Below are 18,850 nucleotides of genomic sequence, written 5' to 3'. Positions count from 1 at the left end.
TCATTTCCAGCCTCAGGGATCCCCGCCCCCCGTTCACACTATTTTCTCCAGCTGATAAGGGGTGGAGGTGCGTGATTTGGCACTGACTGATTCGGAACCACCCACAGCATATTCTGGGAAGCGGAAATTGGAGCCCAGAGCCACGGTTATGCAGCTGTCATCTCGATTTTATTAACATGCTGATAGAATTAAAATGACACCAGCATTAAACACACTATTATAAATGAGTGAACGACTCTGGGTATGAATATATCCTCAAGGCCAATAATGATATACTAAGCACTGTCACCTTCGCGCTTCAAAACAAGTCACAAATATTGCAAGCATGAAGTATACACGGGCAGGGTGAGCCATCAATTACGGGAAACAGAGCTGCTGACGGTAAAGAATGAAGTCAGAAGCTTAAATTTGAAGACCTTGAAATCATGGCTTGATAACAAGAGCTAGTTATCTACGGGATTAGTTGACATCCTAAGTGGGTGGGTGTAATTTTGGGGGTGTCCCTCCTCCTGCCCATCCCCACCCAGTTACATCAGGAGTCACCATATTTCTCTGGGTTTTTTCCCCAGCTTTACTGAAATATAAATGGCACATAATAAGTGTTAGGTGTGCAGCGTGATGGTCTGCTACGTGTATAAATTGTGAAATGGTAACCGTAAGGTTTGTTTAATGCCACCATCGCCTCACATAATTACTTTTTTGTGTGTGTGGTGAGATCTGCCTATTTCTGATAGAGATTCTTCTGATACCTTTACCTCCCCGACTACGAAGGAGATTTAAGTGCACAATGATGTGTTCATTTCATAACTGCTTTTTTTTTTTTTGACAACTAGATTTTGGAAATTCTGTACAAGCTAAGTGGCAGTTATAAAAGCAAGTTCTTGAATCCTGGTTTATAAATAGCAAAGACATACACAAATTTCTCAGAAAGTCGTGGTTGTAATATGTGCAAGCATTGCTGTTTATCTAATAAAATCTACCATGTTATTCCAAGAATAGCATTTATCACATTTTCAGTCTTTATGTTCTAGAAAGTCATGTCAAAACAATGTTTGGTTCAGTGAGTAGTTTTAAAACTTATTTACAGTCATGTTGCAAATCAGGAGAAAGTATGGAATAGGGTCCAGAAAATAACCGGCTTGCACGTGAGTCCACACAACAGATTTTTATTTCATTTCAATGAAGATGAAAATTGTGGCAAACATATCTTGCTGCTCTGGTGTCTGCTTGTGTGATACTAGAGTATTAATGTGTAATTTGTAAATAAAGGTTTATGGAGCAAGAAATTGTTCTTAAATTCAGCAGATAAAACTGCTGGGAAAATGTGATTAGTATTATTTGTTTTTCCACAGTTAACTAGTAGGTAATTTTATAAAGGTGTTATAAAATAATAGGCAGTTATTTTGTGAATAAGTCTATTCCCAGAAAAAAATGAGTTGTGTACTTCCAGCTTTATTATACCTAGGTTAGATTTATTTTAGTTTGGGGGTTATCACCAGAACACTTCTCCCATGAATCAAGTACTACATAGCAACTCTCACCTGTGAAGAAAAAAAAGATAATTTTTAATAGGCTTCAAACTGATATTTTTAAAAGGTGTATATATTAAGTGACAATTAAACTGTATACTCAGAATTTATTGTGCTATGAAAAGGATGGTATAATAAAGAGAGAAAACGGTTTAAAGTCAGTGATGTGACTGGCATATGACCATATGCTTATGTGATTGCATTATTGGAAAGCTCCCCTATCAAAATATCAAGCCATCTCCATACATTTTTTTATAAGCTTACACCTTCTTGTAAGAATTCTGAAAATCGCATTTTTACTCTGCTTTTACAAGAAAAGAAAGCCTATAGAATCATGTTGTATATAATACACTTGTCAAAATAGAATGGCTTTCAGTGGAAATATCACAGTGGAAAAGGCAGTCCAACAGAGAGAGGCAGTCTGTTAGTCCCTACAAAGAACTCTATTTACTGTAAAACAAGGTGGACATTTTACAAAGAGGAAAGCATCTCAGGGAATGGCGAATAAAAAACCAGTTCCCAGTTCCCAATCCAAGCATACAATTCATGGTTTGCCTTAGAAAGTTTTATTTTTATGGATACATTTTTAGATAAACATCCAAATAAATGTTTAATTCTTGTAAAACATCATTAAGAAAATACTTGAGGCCAAACTTGATAGCATTTTTAAGAAGTGAGGCTTAGGGTTGAGTCATTGCTTTACCTGGAGACCGAAACCCCTCCTACCTGTGGCTACCCCACGGGGAGGCTGCCGTAAACACCGGACATGAATCTGCATCCATTTTTCACAGGGAGGAAAAGGCAAACTATTATGATCATTTTAACAAGGGAAAGTGACACAGGTGATGCTTAATCGACTTACTCGGTGTCAAAAGCAAATTCGAGGTAGAGATGGGCATACAGGCCGGGTTGCTTGCTTTCTAACTGGGTATTTTATCATCTTGCTCCCTTCTTAGCATGTATAACATCACAAAGACTAAAATATAAGTGTTTACGGTGTTTTTAAAAAATTCCAGTGAAACCATGAGATGCTTTGCTTCTGTGTCAATGTGAGAGTTGCCTAATTGTTATCGCAGGTCACCCTGGTGACCCACGTCACGGTCCACCAAGCCCTGTGAAAGCCCCTGCATGCCGGTGGGTCTAGGAACCGCTTCTACATAGCTTTTCATCATTTTCTATGAAGTTTAGTTTTGTGGGCTGTTTTTTTTTTATTTTGTAATTCATAATTCTTTATATTTTGTGACAATTTAACAGTTGATACACACTGCTATCTATTTTCCTCTTTCAGAATTAAATATATTTTTGGTCACCAGTTCTTTGAGAAAGACAAAAGGACTCAGAGAAAAGTGACATAAATGATTTAATTACAAGGATTAAACTAAAAGCATATGACTTGAGTGTGAAATAAAATGAAGGCTGACAGATGATATCACCAAATGCTATAAAATCTTAACATTTTATGGGAAGAGTGATGACAGAATTTTTTCCATTCTTCTTTAGGGGAAATAAAAAGCAATAATTATTGTATTAGTCAAAGTCATAGATACATTGTTTTTGCAAAGAGTCATTCGTGGGAAGATAGGAATCTCAGAGAGACTTCGATGTCTTGTCAGAAGGGAAGTGCCGGGTAATGGATCATGGGTCACTTTATGTCTGATTTTGATTGTTCTTGCATGCATTATAGCATTCTTAATGATTCTTTAAAAGGAAACGACGCATGAAATCTATTCAGATTCTAAATTATTATTTTCTCAACGTCATGAATTTTGACATAAGGACATTTGAATGCTATTCAGATTTCTACAGCATCATCAAATAAGAGGTTATTTTGTTGTTGTTTTTGTTTTTGTTTTTTACTAAGTAAACATTCCAGAAAATACTGATATGAAATAATTATGTCTGTCAAATTCCAACACTAGGCAGTTAGCCTGGGGGATATGAAAACATATTAAGGCATCTGGAATAGTCAGCTTCACATTTGAGAAGACTTGAGAGTGATACACTTAACACCATTCAGTAACAAACTCCAGGAATGTGCATGCACTGTCAAGTATTTTAACCCGATAGTGAGATGTGAGGTGAAACATACACTTTCCTGAGTCTCTGGAGACGAGGAGCACGAGTCCCGACTCTGTCACCAGCCAGCTGTTAGATTTGTCATACCACAGACCATATTTGTCTTTTGTAAATAAGTAGTTGTTTTTGGACACTCAGTTCTGAAATTCTATGAAAAAAATCAAAGGATATTTTAACTGTTGAAAGGGGTGTGAAAGGTTTCTTGTGGTGATTTTAAGAACGTTTACCCTTTAACGCCCTTAACAATTGGGTAACTGAGGGCTCCGGCATGAAGTGTAAGAGGACCAGAGAGCCACCCCAACATTCCTGGGCCCGGTGGCTGTTGTTTAATGAGCCGGGGCAATGGGGAAGGGGGGATTTCATAGTAGGAGAGAGGCAGACTTTATTTATGGATAATGGGACTTTGACATCACTTGATATTTGGTGTTAGGGTTTTAATCTTGCTACAATATATAGCACTGATTGTAGATGCAAATGAAGTTAGAATTTACTTATTGGACATTGTGTGATCTAATTCTGATGTAATGACTGTAAGAACAAGGTGGTAAAGGTAAAAACATAAATGACAGATGTTTTTTAAAACCCTTAGTTTCCAGGACTCAGTGATGAAGTGGATTGTAAATGAGGTGAAGAAAGGCATGAGGATGGCTCTGAGGGTTGAGTTTGAACAGATGAGGGAGGTTTCAGTGCTGTTGCGATCAGTAATAAAAACAGTTTGGGACTTAGCTGGAAATTCTAGCATTTCCTAAGAGAGGCTAATGATGTATAATGAGAACTGATGGGATTCCCTCTTTGGAAAAAACGTTTATGGAGAAATGTGACTGTCTACCCTCCATTCTAAGTTTGTTCAGTAATGCTGAATACATTCTGAAATTTTCCTAACTGCATATTTTTAATTGAAAGCTATTTATAAATCCTCCCAAATTTTGTAAAAATCAGTAAAGTATTAAAATTAGAAAGGCATGCATTTATATTCATGATTTTGAAAGCCAGTTCACCGATTTTTTTATATGTGGACAAGCAGTGAATTTTGTATTTTAATAACACTTGGAAATCATTAGAAGCTTAATGGTTTATTTGAATCAAAGGCACTTACTAACAAATTAGAATTAAAATAAGCATCAATGGATCATAGTAAATAAATATATTCACTGTTTCTATTTTAACTTGTGCGCTTACTTAGGTGATGCAGTAAACAGAATTCACTATTCTATCCCTGTCTTCAAGGAGGTGAGCTTTTAGATGGAAAAATAAACTATATGCACAAGAAAACATCGAAGACTAAAAAACTCGCAGCACACCAATCATCAGAAGTTTTGTGGTAGGATTCATAGCAAATCCAGGGAGGATGAAGAACACTCAGGAGGAATAGCTAGAAGCCCCAGCAGGAATGCTCTGAACTTGACCCTCGAGGATGAGCATGGTTTGGAGGATGAGCAGTACTTGGGCACAGTTGGGCAGTCAGCCTGCATGCTGAGGCAGCGGTGGGTGACAGGACATGACAAGATCGTAACTAGATGGGTATTTCCTGGGTCTTGTAGGCGATCCTGCCAGGAAGTCTCTTAGAAGGCCAGGCAGACCCTCAGCAGGAGGTGAGGAAGACAGGCACCAGCAGGTGAGGGTCAGGAGGGAGGTTTTTTGCAAGACATGGGTGAGTGGTTTGGGAGCAGTGGAAAGATGGAGTCAGAGATTATCTCCAGGAGTGGGGAGTGTGAGCATCTTTGAGAAGAGTGAGGAGGTAAGAAAGTGATGCCGATTGGGAAGACAGTGCATCCATGGACTTTGTGGGGCTCACAGAATCATCTGGCTGCACACTTGGCTTTCTTATGCATCTGGGCTTTGCTCCTGAACTCTCTGTGATGCTTAGCGCAGGTGAAGCCTCACAGCCCCTGTGGCGAAGTCCCAAGGAACACGTCCTGTCTCAGCCGGGCTCGGGGCTGCCCCGGAGCTAAGTTAGGTAGCTCGTGTTACTAGTGTCCCAGGAGAGAGCTGGGTGAGCGCACGGTCTGGCAATGACAAGTCACAGTTAGGCTGATGGACGGCAGTCACTCACACAGACAGTCCTTGAAAGAATGAGCTGTAGAAAACGAGGAACAGCATTCTTACCTCCTTCTGCTGTGATGGGCCAGCAGTTGTCTTGTTGCGGCTGTCACGTATTAGGAATTGATACCCTCACCGCATTGCTTGAGGTGGAACATTCTGGCATGTGGTTTGACAATTACATTGTATTTGTTGTAGAATAATAAAAGTAACAACGTGTGAATAATAACAGCAGCAATAAATCCAAGTATTATTGGTAATCCTTTATGTTTATAGAGTGTACTTACGAAGGGCTCAGAGTGTTTTCATAAATCTTTTACTTTTTCTTATAAAAATCTCCACAATATGGGGGCAGAAAGAAAGAAGCATCACTCTGTATAGTGAGCACTTGGAAACCGAAAAGGACAGGCTAAGGGACGTGAATCCGAGGATGGACTGAGTCTAGGACAGTACTTTGCAAGTATTTCCCCCGATCCTGCATCCTCTCCTACTGGTCCTTACGCCCTGGGCCCCTGGCCATCTGATTATGACGTTCTCAGCCTCTCTCCAGTGGGGATCCTTTCATTCATCACTCACTCACCTTCTTCCCCTTGGGGTCTTTAGACATCAGCCAGTAGAGGTGACTTTGCCTTCCTCCCAGACTTTTTTTTTGTGCCATGAGTAGAAACACAAACTAAAGAGAGGAAAGAACAGTCCTTGGGGAATCAGGACTCTTGTCAAGTCCTGCCTCCAGTATAATCTCTTGAGGATTAGCGTGAGGTTCATTTGGTTGTGGGTAAACTTGACATGTTTCTTGATCCAATGTGGAAAATTTTCTGTGGAAAATAAAATGTAACAGTTATTTTATGAGTGAAGAAAAATGAAGCCCCCCATGGGACATTTCAAAATGATTTTCATTCCTTTTTCGGCTAAATCAAGTGACCCTTCCTTAGCGGATGAGAAGAGACTAGGTACCTCGTCTTCTATAGTTTGTCAGGATGTGTCTTAGATCCCCCGTTCCTGTCTCAGTGAGAACGGCTGGAGGACCCCGGGGTGGGCACATCCGGTGCTGGGGGGAGTTCCTCCCGAAACGGAGACCGAGTAGCCGGAGAGGGAGGGACCGCTTCAAAAGCTGCGGAGGGAACACCCTCTGTAGCGGGAATCGTCATCTTGATTCTGTGCTTATTCAACTGCTTGACGTGTGTGCTTGACTTTCTCTGTGCTGCCACCATTTATTTCGGCTGTGACAAACTCTCCAGTTTGTCTTGCTTAGGATCTTGTGATTTTCTAAGATTATTTCCAGGATTAAGAGAGAGAGCGTAGATGAAAGTGCCTGACACACTGAGTGGTGCAGAGCAGGTGTTCTGTACGTGCTGCTTCCCTCCCCTTCAGGTTCATGTCCATCTTCATGTAGACACACATCTGAAGTCAGGGCCCAGTGTGTTCATTTGGTTCCTAAGCAAATAGTAGACGCTGAGATCCACGGGCGAAAGTAGTAAATGAGCATCAGCTTGTATTTCTCTATTAAAGTAAAAAAAAGTATGGTGTCAATCTGGATATTGCTATATAAAAACAAATAAATGCAAACATAGACATCGTAGAGTTTGAGACACTGGACATTAAAATTATATGTTATACTACTAGTAAACGACTGTTTTAAAAATAACTTATTGATGTGTTCCTAATTTTCCTCCTCCAATTTTCCCATCGTTTCATTTAATGGATTTAGTTTTTCTTAAGCGATATGGAAAAAAATCTGAAAGTTTTTCTATGGGTAAAATAATAATATAAATCAGTTTGACAGGAATGCTCAAGTTTCTTTTAAAAAAATCATCATTGAAAGCATCTTATTGTTAAAAATATGCAAATATATTACAATATATTTCAATTATGGTATTTATGATAGATACACGTAGAAGTTTCTCATTTCCCACCTTGTTCTAGTTATTGGCTCTACTTATATTGATATTTAATTTCATAAGCTATCAAAACCTATATTCAATCTGGTTTTAATTTCTACCCTGTTTTGCTATCAGGTTATATCAAATTATGTAATTATATATTGTAAAGAATTTCAGTTCTTCTTAACTTTGCATTTGGCCCTGAAGATCCTTCAGGACTATAAACTAAAACTTAAAGAATCAACAATAGTTAATCAGATGCTTAAAATAGTTAAGGTACTTTAAGCAACTTGTGATTTTCAAAGTTTAGAATAAAAACATGTTGAGTTTTATTTTTTAGACATATTATCCCTGGACAAAAACAAAGAACACAGACCTTTAAAGAGAAGTTACTTTTTAAATTCTGCTGCAAAAAAGAAAAATGAAAACCTACCACTCTGTCTTGCAGTGTGTTCCGACAATAATTGAATTACATTCTTTGTAATTAAATGTGATGTACAGTTGGCTGAACTCATTTCATCGTACTTCAGGGTGTCCCTTTATGTAAATGGATGTCTGTATGCATGTCTGTTTGTTCTTGTCAGTAAAACTGAAGGAAGTGTCCACCTTCGGGCATAGCATGTTGCTTGTGGTCACCCGGTGCCCCTTGGAGAGCGCAGGTGGCTCCTTTAGAAGCAGCCGTATGTTATGCGGGCGGCTGCCTGTGAATGGGCTGCCCTGCACTGGTGTCCTGCTTTCACAGAAGCCTCAGGAAGCGCGGGGGCTCCAGCTCCGCGAGCAGCGCCGCACCTGAAACGTCGGTGCTTGTCCCTCCCGTTCTCCTTAAGCACTTGTCGGTGTGAGAGTGTCGCTGCCGGTGGAGCTCTGAGCCCTGAGGGCCGGGCTCTGCCTGCACGTGCAACCACAGTGCAGTGTCACGTGCGACGTACCACATAGTAAGTGCCTAACAAGCGTGTGTTCAGTTAATGACCGGGTGTCCCTTTAAGATGTATGATATTAACTGTTGTTTTTCTTCCTGTACAGATTGTGAGCTCCTGGTGGGGCAGGACTGAGGTTAATTAACTTTTTATCTTCAGCACCTAGTAGAATGCATGACACACAGTAGGCACTTTATATATGCATGTCAACTAGGTGATTTAATTAATGAGTTAAGGTTGTAGGTCAGAAGACAAGATGCTCCAGATTTATGTTCCTAACTATATTAGTGAAATTACCTCAGTTTTTTCACTTTATGCCTATTAACGTACTGAGTTAAAAATTATATTGAGAAATTATACTCTCCAACACATTTTATCCATAAAAAAAGTAATATTACTAGACTAAGCTACTGTTTATAATTTACTACCTTCATCATCAGGTAGAAATCATGATTAAAAATACATTTTAGGAGAGGAGTATTAATAGCTTACATTTACAATCAGAGTAGTGCTATTTATGTCAACATGAAAACATTTTTGCTTAAAACTAAAATGTGTAAAGGACATGGATCATCTGAACAGATTCAGTAGTTGTGCCAGACAAACATTAGTATTTATCAGATAACTTGAGGCTCATTCTGTTTGGTGAAAGGAGCCATCCTTATAAAACTTTACAGATGTTCCTGTTAAAAAAATATTCTGTGCATGTCCTACTATTATTAACCTCCAATATAAAGAGAAGTGAATACAACAGAACAGAAATAATTAAGAAAAAGTAGAAAAACTAATAAAGAATAGGGGCCCAGAACAACAGAGAACAGAAATATGCATTTGTTATGATTATGTCCATGTTGACTCATATTTTATGTATTTCTATTGCTTGGATACTCATCACAATCTGTTGTTATTTGTTATTATATCTGATTTCTCTGTTGGACAGTGAGCTCTCTAAGGCCTGGTACCTTCTTGTTCTTGTCCCAAAATTTTGCAAATCTTGTTTGTTTTTAATTATTTCATGGAAGAAGTTGTTGATGAAGGATTTTCTTGTTTTCCTGGATAAATTCACTGGATCTGTAATGAGACGACACCAATGTTAAAAGTTGATGTTGATGCTTCTGGTTTCTGCCTGACATGCAGGCCCTACATCTCTCGTACCAGCTCGTTCCCTCTCTTGTCTTCTCTCTTCACAGACCATCTCTCTGCAGCCTTCAATCACCTCTCAAGCTCCCTCCACCTGACAAAATGTTTGCAAGCTTCATACACACACATCATCTTACCTCATCCACTACCATGTATCCCCTGCTACAACCTACCTTTCAGCACTAAATAAGTATCTTTTTGTTTTCCTGCCTTTTTTTCTCACTCCAATCCATACTCTATAGGACTACTGATTATCTCTCTGAAGTGCAGATATATTTGCGTGACTTCCTGTGCAGCTGCCCTGGCTTCTCCCCGACCCTGTTGCATACTGAGTCGGTCTCAACTCCCTGGGCTCCAATCCAGCCCTTTCCCTTCTTGCCCGTATCCACTCTGTCTTCTCTTCAGTCCTGTTCCCACTCCACCTCCACATGCTTAAAACGAAGCTTCAGCAAATACAGATGCTCCCAGAAATTGTTCTGCACTCCCAAGATACACCACATTCTTCCGAACTCCCATGCATCTGTGAAGACTTTACCTGGAGTTTCTCCCTCTAGTTTTATCACTCCTGACACCGACTAGCCTTCTGGACCAGCTCAGGTCTTATCCCAACACTCCTGCTTCCTTTGGTGCCCCTCTCAACCTTCACAGGAACCTCACTGTAACATCCATTATTTTTAAAATACTTATTTTCCTATCTGTGTAATTAACTAGACTATGGAAGATAAGGGGCAATGTTTCATTCAGTACTTCTCACAGCATCTAATAAAGCCCCAGAAGTGATACTAAATGGGTCTGGAAATTTGGACAGTGCACTGATTATATGTTCTTACCATAGTGTGTGTTAGAACAATATTCACCCTTTGGATGTGTTTAAAAACTGATTCAGAGTAAAATGCCTTCATCCATCCATTTTCGTGCAGATGCCTCATCCTGATCTTGCTCCAAGTTCCCTGAACCATCAGTTTTAGATATCCTCTACACGGACAAATAGGTGTACAGTGTTAAAGATCTGTGAGAAGGTGAATACTACGAATTCTTTCAGGAAGGCTTCTCAGAACTGGTGTTAACAATTGGAACCACTGGGTAGCTCTACTCAAACTCAGAGTATAGTCAACATTAAAGATTTGTTTTGGAATTATATAATATATTCAGAATTACACAACATTTCAAGATGGACTCCTGGGATTCCTAGCTGTGATTACCTTGCTTTATGATATCTTAGTGACGTGTGTGATAAAAACCAACAGCGTTCCAGAAAAAATAGGTAATTTCTTTGGTTATGTGATTCTCATTCCAGACTTTTACAGGGTTTTGTTTTGTCTTGTTTTGTTTTTCACTCTGAAGCTCAGAAGTTCTGAGCTCTTTTAAGCTTTTCTGTTTAAAAATTATCACCATCCTTATGATTAATGCTATTTGGGGAAAATTCAGAGTGTCTTTCCACAGGGGCGGCTGACATAATCACAAAATAATAGCAGCAGTAATAAAACTTAGCATGTGGGGAAAAGAAATGGATTAAATGAAAAAAAAAAGTAGCTGAACGAAAAAAACAATTTGAAATCAATAACAGACATGGCTGAACAAACAGCACAGATATATAATTTAATAGATAATAATTTAAAAATCAAACACACACACACACACAAATACTTCACCCAGAATTTCATTCTTAAATAATGAGAGTTGTGTTTAAAAACATGAGTTAATCAAATACTTCATGAAATTCCCTGTTAATGAACTTCTCACGTGAACCACAAAAATTAGTTTTAGCAGTGCTCTCCTCCCGAATACAACTTTTTCTAGGTAACTGCAAATAAAGGAAGTTAATAAAAAGGAATTTTTAAGTATCGGGTACAGTTCTCCTTTTACTGAATGAAAACGAGCTGTTGCTGCTGTTTTTGCACGTGGCAACCTTTCTTAGATTACTAACTTTCTATTTTTTTACAAAGAAGTACATTATTCAAGTTGAATTAAGTCTTAGGTAAAGTTATGAGATAATGTTTCTATAAGCATGCAAGGCTTTATCAGTGGTTCATAGGAGAAGATATCAGAGATTCTTAAATGATAGGGATTCTTCATCAGTCGTGTCCTCAAAGCTCACCTGAGCATGAAGGTAATTTCTCAAGAGTCCCTTGGATGGAGGATGAAGAATTCACATGACTGCGACCCTCACGGTTCATCTTGGGTGTATGAAGTGGGTTAAGTCTACAGCAGCTTCTTTTCAAACGTAAGTGCTTGATTTTGAAGATAAGAAACGGTCCAAACACTTGAGAGTTAAGTGGAAGTCTCTTATAAAACTAATATTTTGTTAGACTTTAAAGAGATATAGGATTTAATCCTTAAAAACATTAAGACTGGGTAATTACCGCAAAAGAGATGGAGTAATGATTTTCATCTGCCTGATGTTGGGAACTTGTTTTGACTAGAACATTTTGTTCAGAGCATCTTTGCTGCTTATGTGACTACGAAGAAATCAGTGGAAAACAGAAAGAACTAGAATTACTAAATAGTTTGAAGCAACAATTGCAATTCTTAATAGGTAATGTTTTGAAACAAATAACTTGATTTAATCTTTTTAACATTTCTACGGCTTAAAGAAAATACAGAAAATCTGTATTTGTACACTGATTTATGGCAGGCTATTGGCTTCAAGATAAAAAAGGATAACTTCTCTATATTTTTAAACCATTATTCTATAGCAGCCTTAAGAGTGATCATTTTAAAGTCTTTTAGATTCAGGGACTTCCCTGGTAGCTCAGTGGTTAAGAATCCGCCTGCCAATGCAGGGGACATGGTTTCAATCCCTGGTCCAGGAAGATCCCACATGCCGCGGAGCAACTAAGCCCATGTGCCACAACTACTGAGCCTGTGCTCTAGAGCCCATGAGCCACAACTACTGAAGCCCACATGCCACAACTACTGAAGCCCACCCACCTAGAGCCGTGCTTCGCAACAAGAGAAGCCACCGCAGTGAGAAGCCTGCACACCACAACGAAGAGTAGCCCCCGCTTGCTGCAACTAGAGTAAAGCCTGCGCTCAACAACAAAGACCCAACGCAGCAAAAAATAAATAAAATAAATAAATTAAAAAAAAAATTTTTTTTAATTTAAAGTCTTTTAGATTCAAGTTAAAATGGAAATATCTCTTCTTTGGAGGACTATCTTTGTAGATTTATATATAAATCTAAGAAAATAATTTTTGAGATTTTTAAATAACCACAGAAAAATATTTTTCCTGAAAGGGACACAAAATAACAGCACAGAACTTTATATTGTCATTGAAGAACTCTGCTATTATACATTGATTCAACTTATTTCACCAATGTTTAAAAGCAGCGTTGAAATTTTTAAGAGACGATGATAATATTACACCCTAACCACATAGCAAGCAGAGCTCAATTGAAATGACTGTCATTCATTTCGTGAAGAGAGAGGCTGCAGAGGGGCTGTGTATCTACTGCATGTGGACGGACTGAGTCCAGGCATCAAACTGGTTCACTGCACAAGCAGCAAGAAACAAATTTGGGGTTTCTAGAGATCCTTCTCTAGTCCTTTCAAAATGTTGATTGAATGCTTCCTCTAGGAATAAATGTCTATGATTCTGCCTGTAACTGTGCATGAATTATTAAACCCTGTCGGAAGTTTTGAGCAAACAAAGCTCCCTTCACTGAGTTGGAAAACTAAACTTGGGAATATCAAAATAATAAATAAAAATAATAAACACTTTTCAAGTTTCTGACAAGAAGAGGAATATATTGCATATAATGACTTTAGGTAGGTCTAGACGCTTCAGGCACTTAGGAATCAAGTGTAGGACTTTTTACAAAATAACATATTTCACGATATTGTCAAGGACTTAACTGATCTTTTGAAAAAACAATAAATGGAATCATAAGAAAAACAGGACAGCTGGTAGTGGGAAGAGTAACTGCCCTTTCAAAAATAGCTTGGCTCATAGCACAGGGAGATCAGCTCAGTGCTTTGTGACCATCTAGAGGGGTGGGATAGGGACGGTGGGAGGGAGACTCAAGAGGGAGGAGATATGGGGATATATGTATACGTATAGCTGATTCATTTTACTATAAAGCAGAAACTAACACACCATTGTAAAGCAATTATACTCCAATAAAGATGCTAAAAAAAAATAGCTTGGCTCAACTCTGCATGATGAGGTGTGGTTTAGAAAAAAACAGAATCTTTCAAGACTGAGTGATAGAAAAAGCAATAAAACAGACATTTTTATAATAATTCAACACAAAGTTTAGCAGTCATTTTTATTGGTACATCTTTGTTTACTTGTTCGTTTTTCCATGTTTCTTCCTTCCTTCCTCCAAAAAGGTTTTAATGCAGGTTTTGGGGCAGAGGAAAACGTTTCTTCAAGCTAATTTTAATATAAGAATTGGGGGTTTTAGAACTTGGATAACTTGTTTGATGGAAAACTTTAAAAGCCACGCTCTCTGAACTTGGAAAGTCTGGATAACCTTTAAGCATGAGTGTTTATCTGTGGAGTGGATGGCTATAAGCTAATGAGACAGCACGTAAATCACCAGGAAAATCGATTTCATTATCTTTCATAGGCATCAATCTCCAGGGAGGACAGTCTTTCATAACAAACTCTTCTGTGTAACCAGGAAATAATTCACTGTCAGAATAAAAGGTCTCGGACAAGTCAGCTGGACCATTTCTTTGTCCACCCCTTAATCATCCTCAGAAGTTCTGTGTGTTTCAAAGCTTAGTCTTAAAAAATTAGATGGAATGTTGCCGACTTTTCAGAAGTGAGTCTCAGTCTTCACCAAAAACTGAGAAATTATCAATTTCTTTTAAAGTTATTTACATCTAGCTTTCACAATCTAATCCCGGATTTTAAACATCTCCATTTTCAAAATAGGTATTTATTCAACAAGCATTTTATAAACTTAAAAAATCCAGGTTTCAGGTGCTCCTAGAAAAATCAGAAGCTTGGGTCAGAGGGAGTGTGAATTTCAGCAGGACAGTAGGTCGTCACCGTCTCCTGGGCTGCTGTCCTGCACGGCCTCGCTCTGCATTGGTAAGACCTGCATGGCCGCATTAGCACTTGAGGTTGGCACCTCTCATGTCGGTTCTGCTTCACCCAGGTTTCTGTCACAGGGGTACAAACAAAAGGGATAGATGTTTGACTCTTTCTGTTCATAATTTTGAGACATGGGTTTTGTCTCCTGCATATGTCCAATTTTATGCACCACTGACATTTGATACTCAGATACCTAATGTGACTTCCAAATGGTGAAACAGGTTGAAACATTGGTTATTATTACCATTGTTAGTGGAGCCCTACTCCAGCCATCACTCCCAGCTTGTCATTCTGCTCCAGCCAGCGGTGGCTTCCCGTCCTTGTCACCATGGGCAGTGGTGTTTTCAAAAGCACTGCTCTGTCTCTTCCAAGCCCCAAACCAAGTAAAGCAGTAACAACAAAGATTTGCTTCCTCTTTCCGTTCTGTACAAAGAGAAGCTAGGGCTAAATGACCTGCAGTCTGCAGCACGTGAGTAAGGGTGGAGGTTTGTCCTAAGTGAGTTCAGAAGCTTAAAGTCTTCCTTTCCCGGTGGTGCTGGGACTATGCGTCAGACTAGCTTTGTCAGATATTTGCATGAGTCCTGAAACCCTATGTGACTGGGACCCTTCCCCTTAATTCTGATCCCCTTCGTGGCAATTTAAAATATCCTTTTGTTTCATGCTGAAATTGACATACCGTTACGCACTTTCCTTCTGGGCATCTTTTTTTTAAAAAATATATTTTAAAATTATTTTTAAATTAATTATTTATTTATTTTTGGCTGCATTGGGTCTTCGTTGCTGTGCGCGGGCTTTCTCTAGTTGCGGCGAGCAGGGCCTGCTCTTCATAGTGGTGCGAGGGCCTCTCATTGCGGTGACTTCTCGTTGTGGAGCACGTGCTCTAAGCACATGGGCTTCAGTAGTTGTGGCATGTGGGCTCAGTAGTTGTGGCTCACGGGCTTAGTTGCTCCGCGGCATGTGGGATCTTCCCAGACCAGGGATTGAACCCGTGTCCCCTGCATTGGCAGGTGGATTATTAACCACTGTGCCACCAGGGAAGTCCCTCCTTCTGGGCATCTTGAATTACAACTATTTGCATTTCTTAAATAGATAAACAGAATTGTTGTAAAGGCACAGTAGGTAAAGACTGACATTTTATAGAAGGAAACTGTAAAGAAGGAAACTTTTCTTGGCAACTGTATGTAGATTACCAAGTGTGTACTCATTTCCCTCCCATGTACAAACCTGAAGAACTCAATCTTGATTATGTAGATATTATGAGGGTAAATGATAGTGTGAATTTAAAGGTATATCTTCCTCAATGGAAAGCACTCAGAATGCAAATTTGACAGGCAGACTTAGCAAAAATCACACGTTCATTTTTTAAAATTTTATTTGTTTATTTTTGTGAAAAGGAAAAAGTCAAAGTTAGGTGGAAATAGATGTGATCCCATGTGGTCCCTCAAGTTTCCAGCTCTACTTTTTTAAATGGTCAAAATTTGCATCATGATATGAGGAGAGAGATTTGTTAGTGTAGAACTGTCTTCACAGATGGCCTTAAATTATTGCCTCATGCAAAAGCAATGTACGGTTCTGAGTAACGCAGAAGCTAAATCTTCATTTATATCATCTATTTCTTTGAGTCTCAGAGCTTAGCTTGATGAAGTCATTACCATGATTCATTCTGGGGTTTCTGCTGTACACGGAGGGACTTAGGAGCCTCTCACCCTGGCCCCTGGGACCACAGCAGGTGGGACAGAGAGCCCAGCTCCCATGAGCAGAAAGGACTTGTTAACTTCCCGAGAAGCTTGAGATCTGGGAGTTTTAGAGGAAGTGGGCCTGGAGGCGGGGGCTTGAATGAGCACAGGCAGTAAAGACCCTGATAAGCACCGGGTGGCGGCGAGGGGTGGTCCTCCTGGAAGGTCCCAGGTGTGACAAAGAGGGGATGTGGACACAGGAAAGGCATACATGAAGCTCACTGGAGAATCCAGAAGGCTGGCTGGACATATGGATTACCTGATGACAGTTTGGAACTCTTTGGAATAAAGGTTCTCCTTGTGTTACTGAAAGTGGGGTCTAGCTGCTCGCCACTTGAAGGCTAATCCTCGAGAGGCAAGGTTGGTGGAAAGGAAAGTTTGCTTTATTCCAGAGGCTGGTAACTGGGGGATAAGGTGGACTTGTATCCAAAGGCTGACTGCCCTCTGACAACCAGTGGGCAAGAGCTTTTATAGGCGGAGGGTGGGAGCTATGTGCAGAAACAGCACAGTCAGCTCCGACAGTCATCTTGAAATTGGTCATGATCAGCGTCATCTTGACTGTTTTTTTTTTTTTTTTTTTTTTAGAGATAGCTTGACTGTATTTATTTATTTCAAATATTTATTTATTTATTTACTTATTCTTGGCTTTGTTGGGTCTTCGTTTCTGTGCGAGGGCTTTCTCTAGTTGGCGGCAAGCGGGGACCACTCTTCATCGCGGTGCGCGGGCCTCTCACTATCGCGGCCTCTCTTGTTGCGGAGCACAGGCTCCAGACGCGCAGGCTCAGTAGTTGTGGCTCACGGGCTTAGTTGCTCCGCGGCATGTGGGATCTTCCCAGACCAGGGCTCGAACCCGTGTCCCCTGCATTGGCAGGCAGATTCTTAACCACTGCGCCACCAGGGAAGCCCTTGACTGTTTTAAGTACAGTTAGTCTTCAGTTCCAGGGTCAGTTTGTTAACATTTCTTTGAGGCCAGTTCTCGGAATTGTGGCAGCTTGTGTCATGGCTGCAGTCTGGTCATGATGTAGTTAACTTCTTCCGCCTGGTAGGGGTTTCAGTATCTACATAATAGCTCAAAGGATGTGACTCTGAATATTATCTATAGCCCTTGATGAGGAACTAAAGGTCCTTGACTTTGCTTAATGACTAAACTGTTATTATTTTGTCCTGTTTGAATGCTTTCCTTTTTTTCTGCATTTTCTCACTTCTCCTATTAAACTTTTTCTTTGGCTAAAGTTTTCTACAGACAAAAGGCAGGTGGAGGACATGGTCCTGCTCAGTTTCACTTGTAAGTATATCAATAGATAGGAACAAATAAGGTCATCAAACCCCAAGAAACAACCAATGGTTAACAGATAAACCCAATCAAGACTCACATGTATTTCCCCATTTTTAAATTCACAGTCTTCTTTTTCTTTCTACACTTCAAAGGGACATTTGACAACCTGGTCTATTTCATCGATATTTTAACGCCAATATAGATGCCACTGTTACGTTTTTCTACTAATTCCTTCCTTCCTTTCTCATAGGTTTTGACCTAGTGAAATGTGAGGATCCGGGGATCCCTAGCTATGGCTACAGGATCCGGGATGAAGGCCACTTCACGGACACGGTGGTTCTGTACAGCTGTAACCCAGGCTACACCATGCACGGCGGCAACACTCTGACCTGTCTGAGTGGTGACCGGAGAGTGTGGGACAGACCACTGCCCTCCTGTGTAGGTGAGTTACCTACAAGTGCACAATGAGAGCTGGAGGCCCACGCGTGTGCTCTGACTTAGTTCTTACAGAGGAAGGGGGAAGGATTTCCACTGCTCTCTCTCCAGTGTGGGTTTTTATGTATTCCTAATATTTGTGTGAGTGTGTGTGTTTGTTTTTTTTCTTTTTTTAGGTAGGAAAGACAGATCTCCTAGTACTATTTTATTGAGGCTATATGCACAGAATTATTATTAGAATTATAACACAGTGTTTCACTGTTTTATTCTCTTGACTTTTCACAGAGGATACTGCCTTTCCATCAAGATAATGCTAGGGAACAAGTAAAGAAAAGCAATGACAGGGACAAACAGATGGCTGTGATTGTCTTCCTGTGTGTACAACACAGACGTGATGGTTTGGGCTTTTAAATGTAGTTACAGGAAGCCTCTAATGCCTGGAGTAAACTTCCCTGTGTTCCTGTATCCCTTTCAGCGGAATGTGGCGGTCAGATCCACGCTGCCACTTCAGGACGCATCTTGTCTCCTGGCTACCCCGCTCCATACGACAACAACCTCCACTGTACCTGGGTCGTAGAGGCGGACCCGGGAAAGACCATCAGGTACTTGTTTTATTGGGTTTCAGTGATTTGAGAATAGAAGCATGGCTCCTATTCTTGTAGGGGAGATAGTGGTACATCCATTATTACCCACTATTAGATTTAAGTTTCTGAGTTAAAGAAGAAAATGTAAACACATGGCCAAGGTTTTTGTTGGTTTGCATGCTCACTTTGGT

The 18,850-nt window shown here is 39.9% G+C and overlaps 1 protein-coding gene across 1 annotated transcript in view; it reads left to right on the top strand.

The window, feature by feature from the left end:
• CSMD1 (CUB and Sushi multiple domains 1) overlaps positions 1–18,850 on the top strand; it is a 1,828,277-nt gene that overhangs the window by 1,534,713 nt on the left and 274,714 nt on the right. Inside the window, exons 24-25 of the mRNA XM_057537433.1 lie at positions 17,891–18,082; positions 18,551–18,677. Coding sequence (XP_057393416.1) covers positions 17,891–18,082; positions 18,551–18,677 — 319 coding nt within the window. The remainder of the gene's footprint in view (positions 1–17,890; positions 18,083–18,550; positions 18,678–18,850) is intronic.

This window comes from Balaenoptera acutorostrata, chromosome 21 (assembly GCF_949987535.1).
Source record: "Balaenoptera acutorostrata chromosome 21, mBalAcu1.1, whole genome shotgun sequence".
NCBI lineage: Eukaryota > Metazoa > Chordata > Mammalia > Artiodactyla > Balaenopteridae > Balaenoptera > Balaenoptera acutorostrata.
Note: the sequence above shows the minus strand (reverse complement) of the source record. Positions and strands in the feature narration are given on the sequence as shown.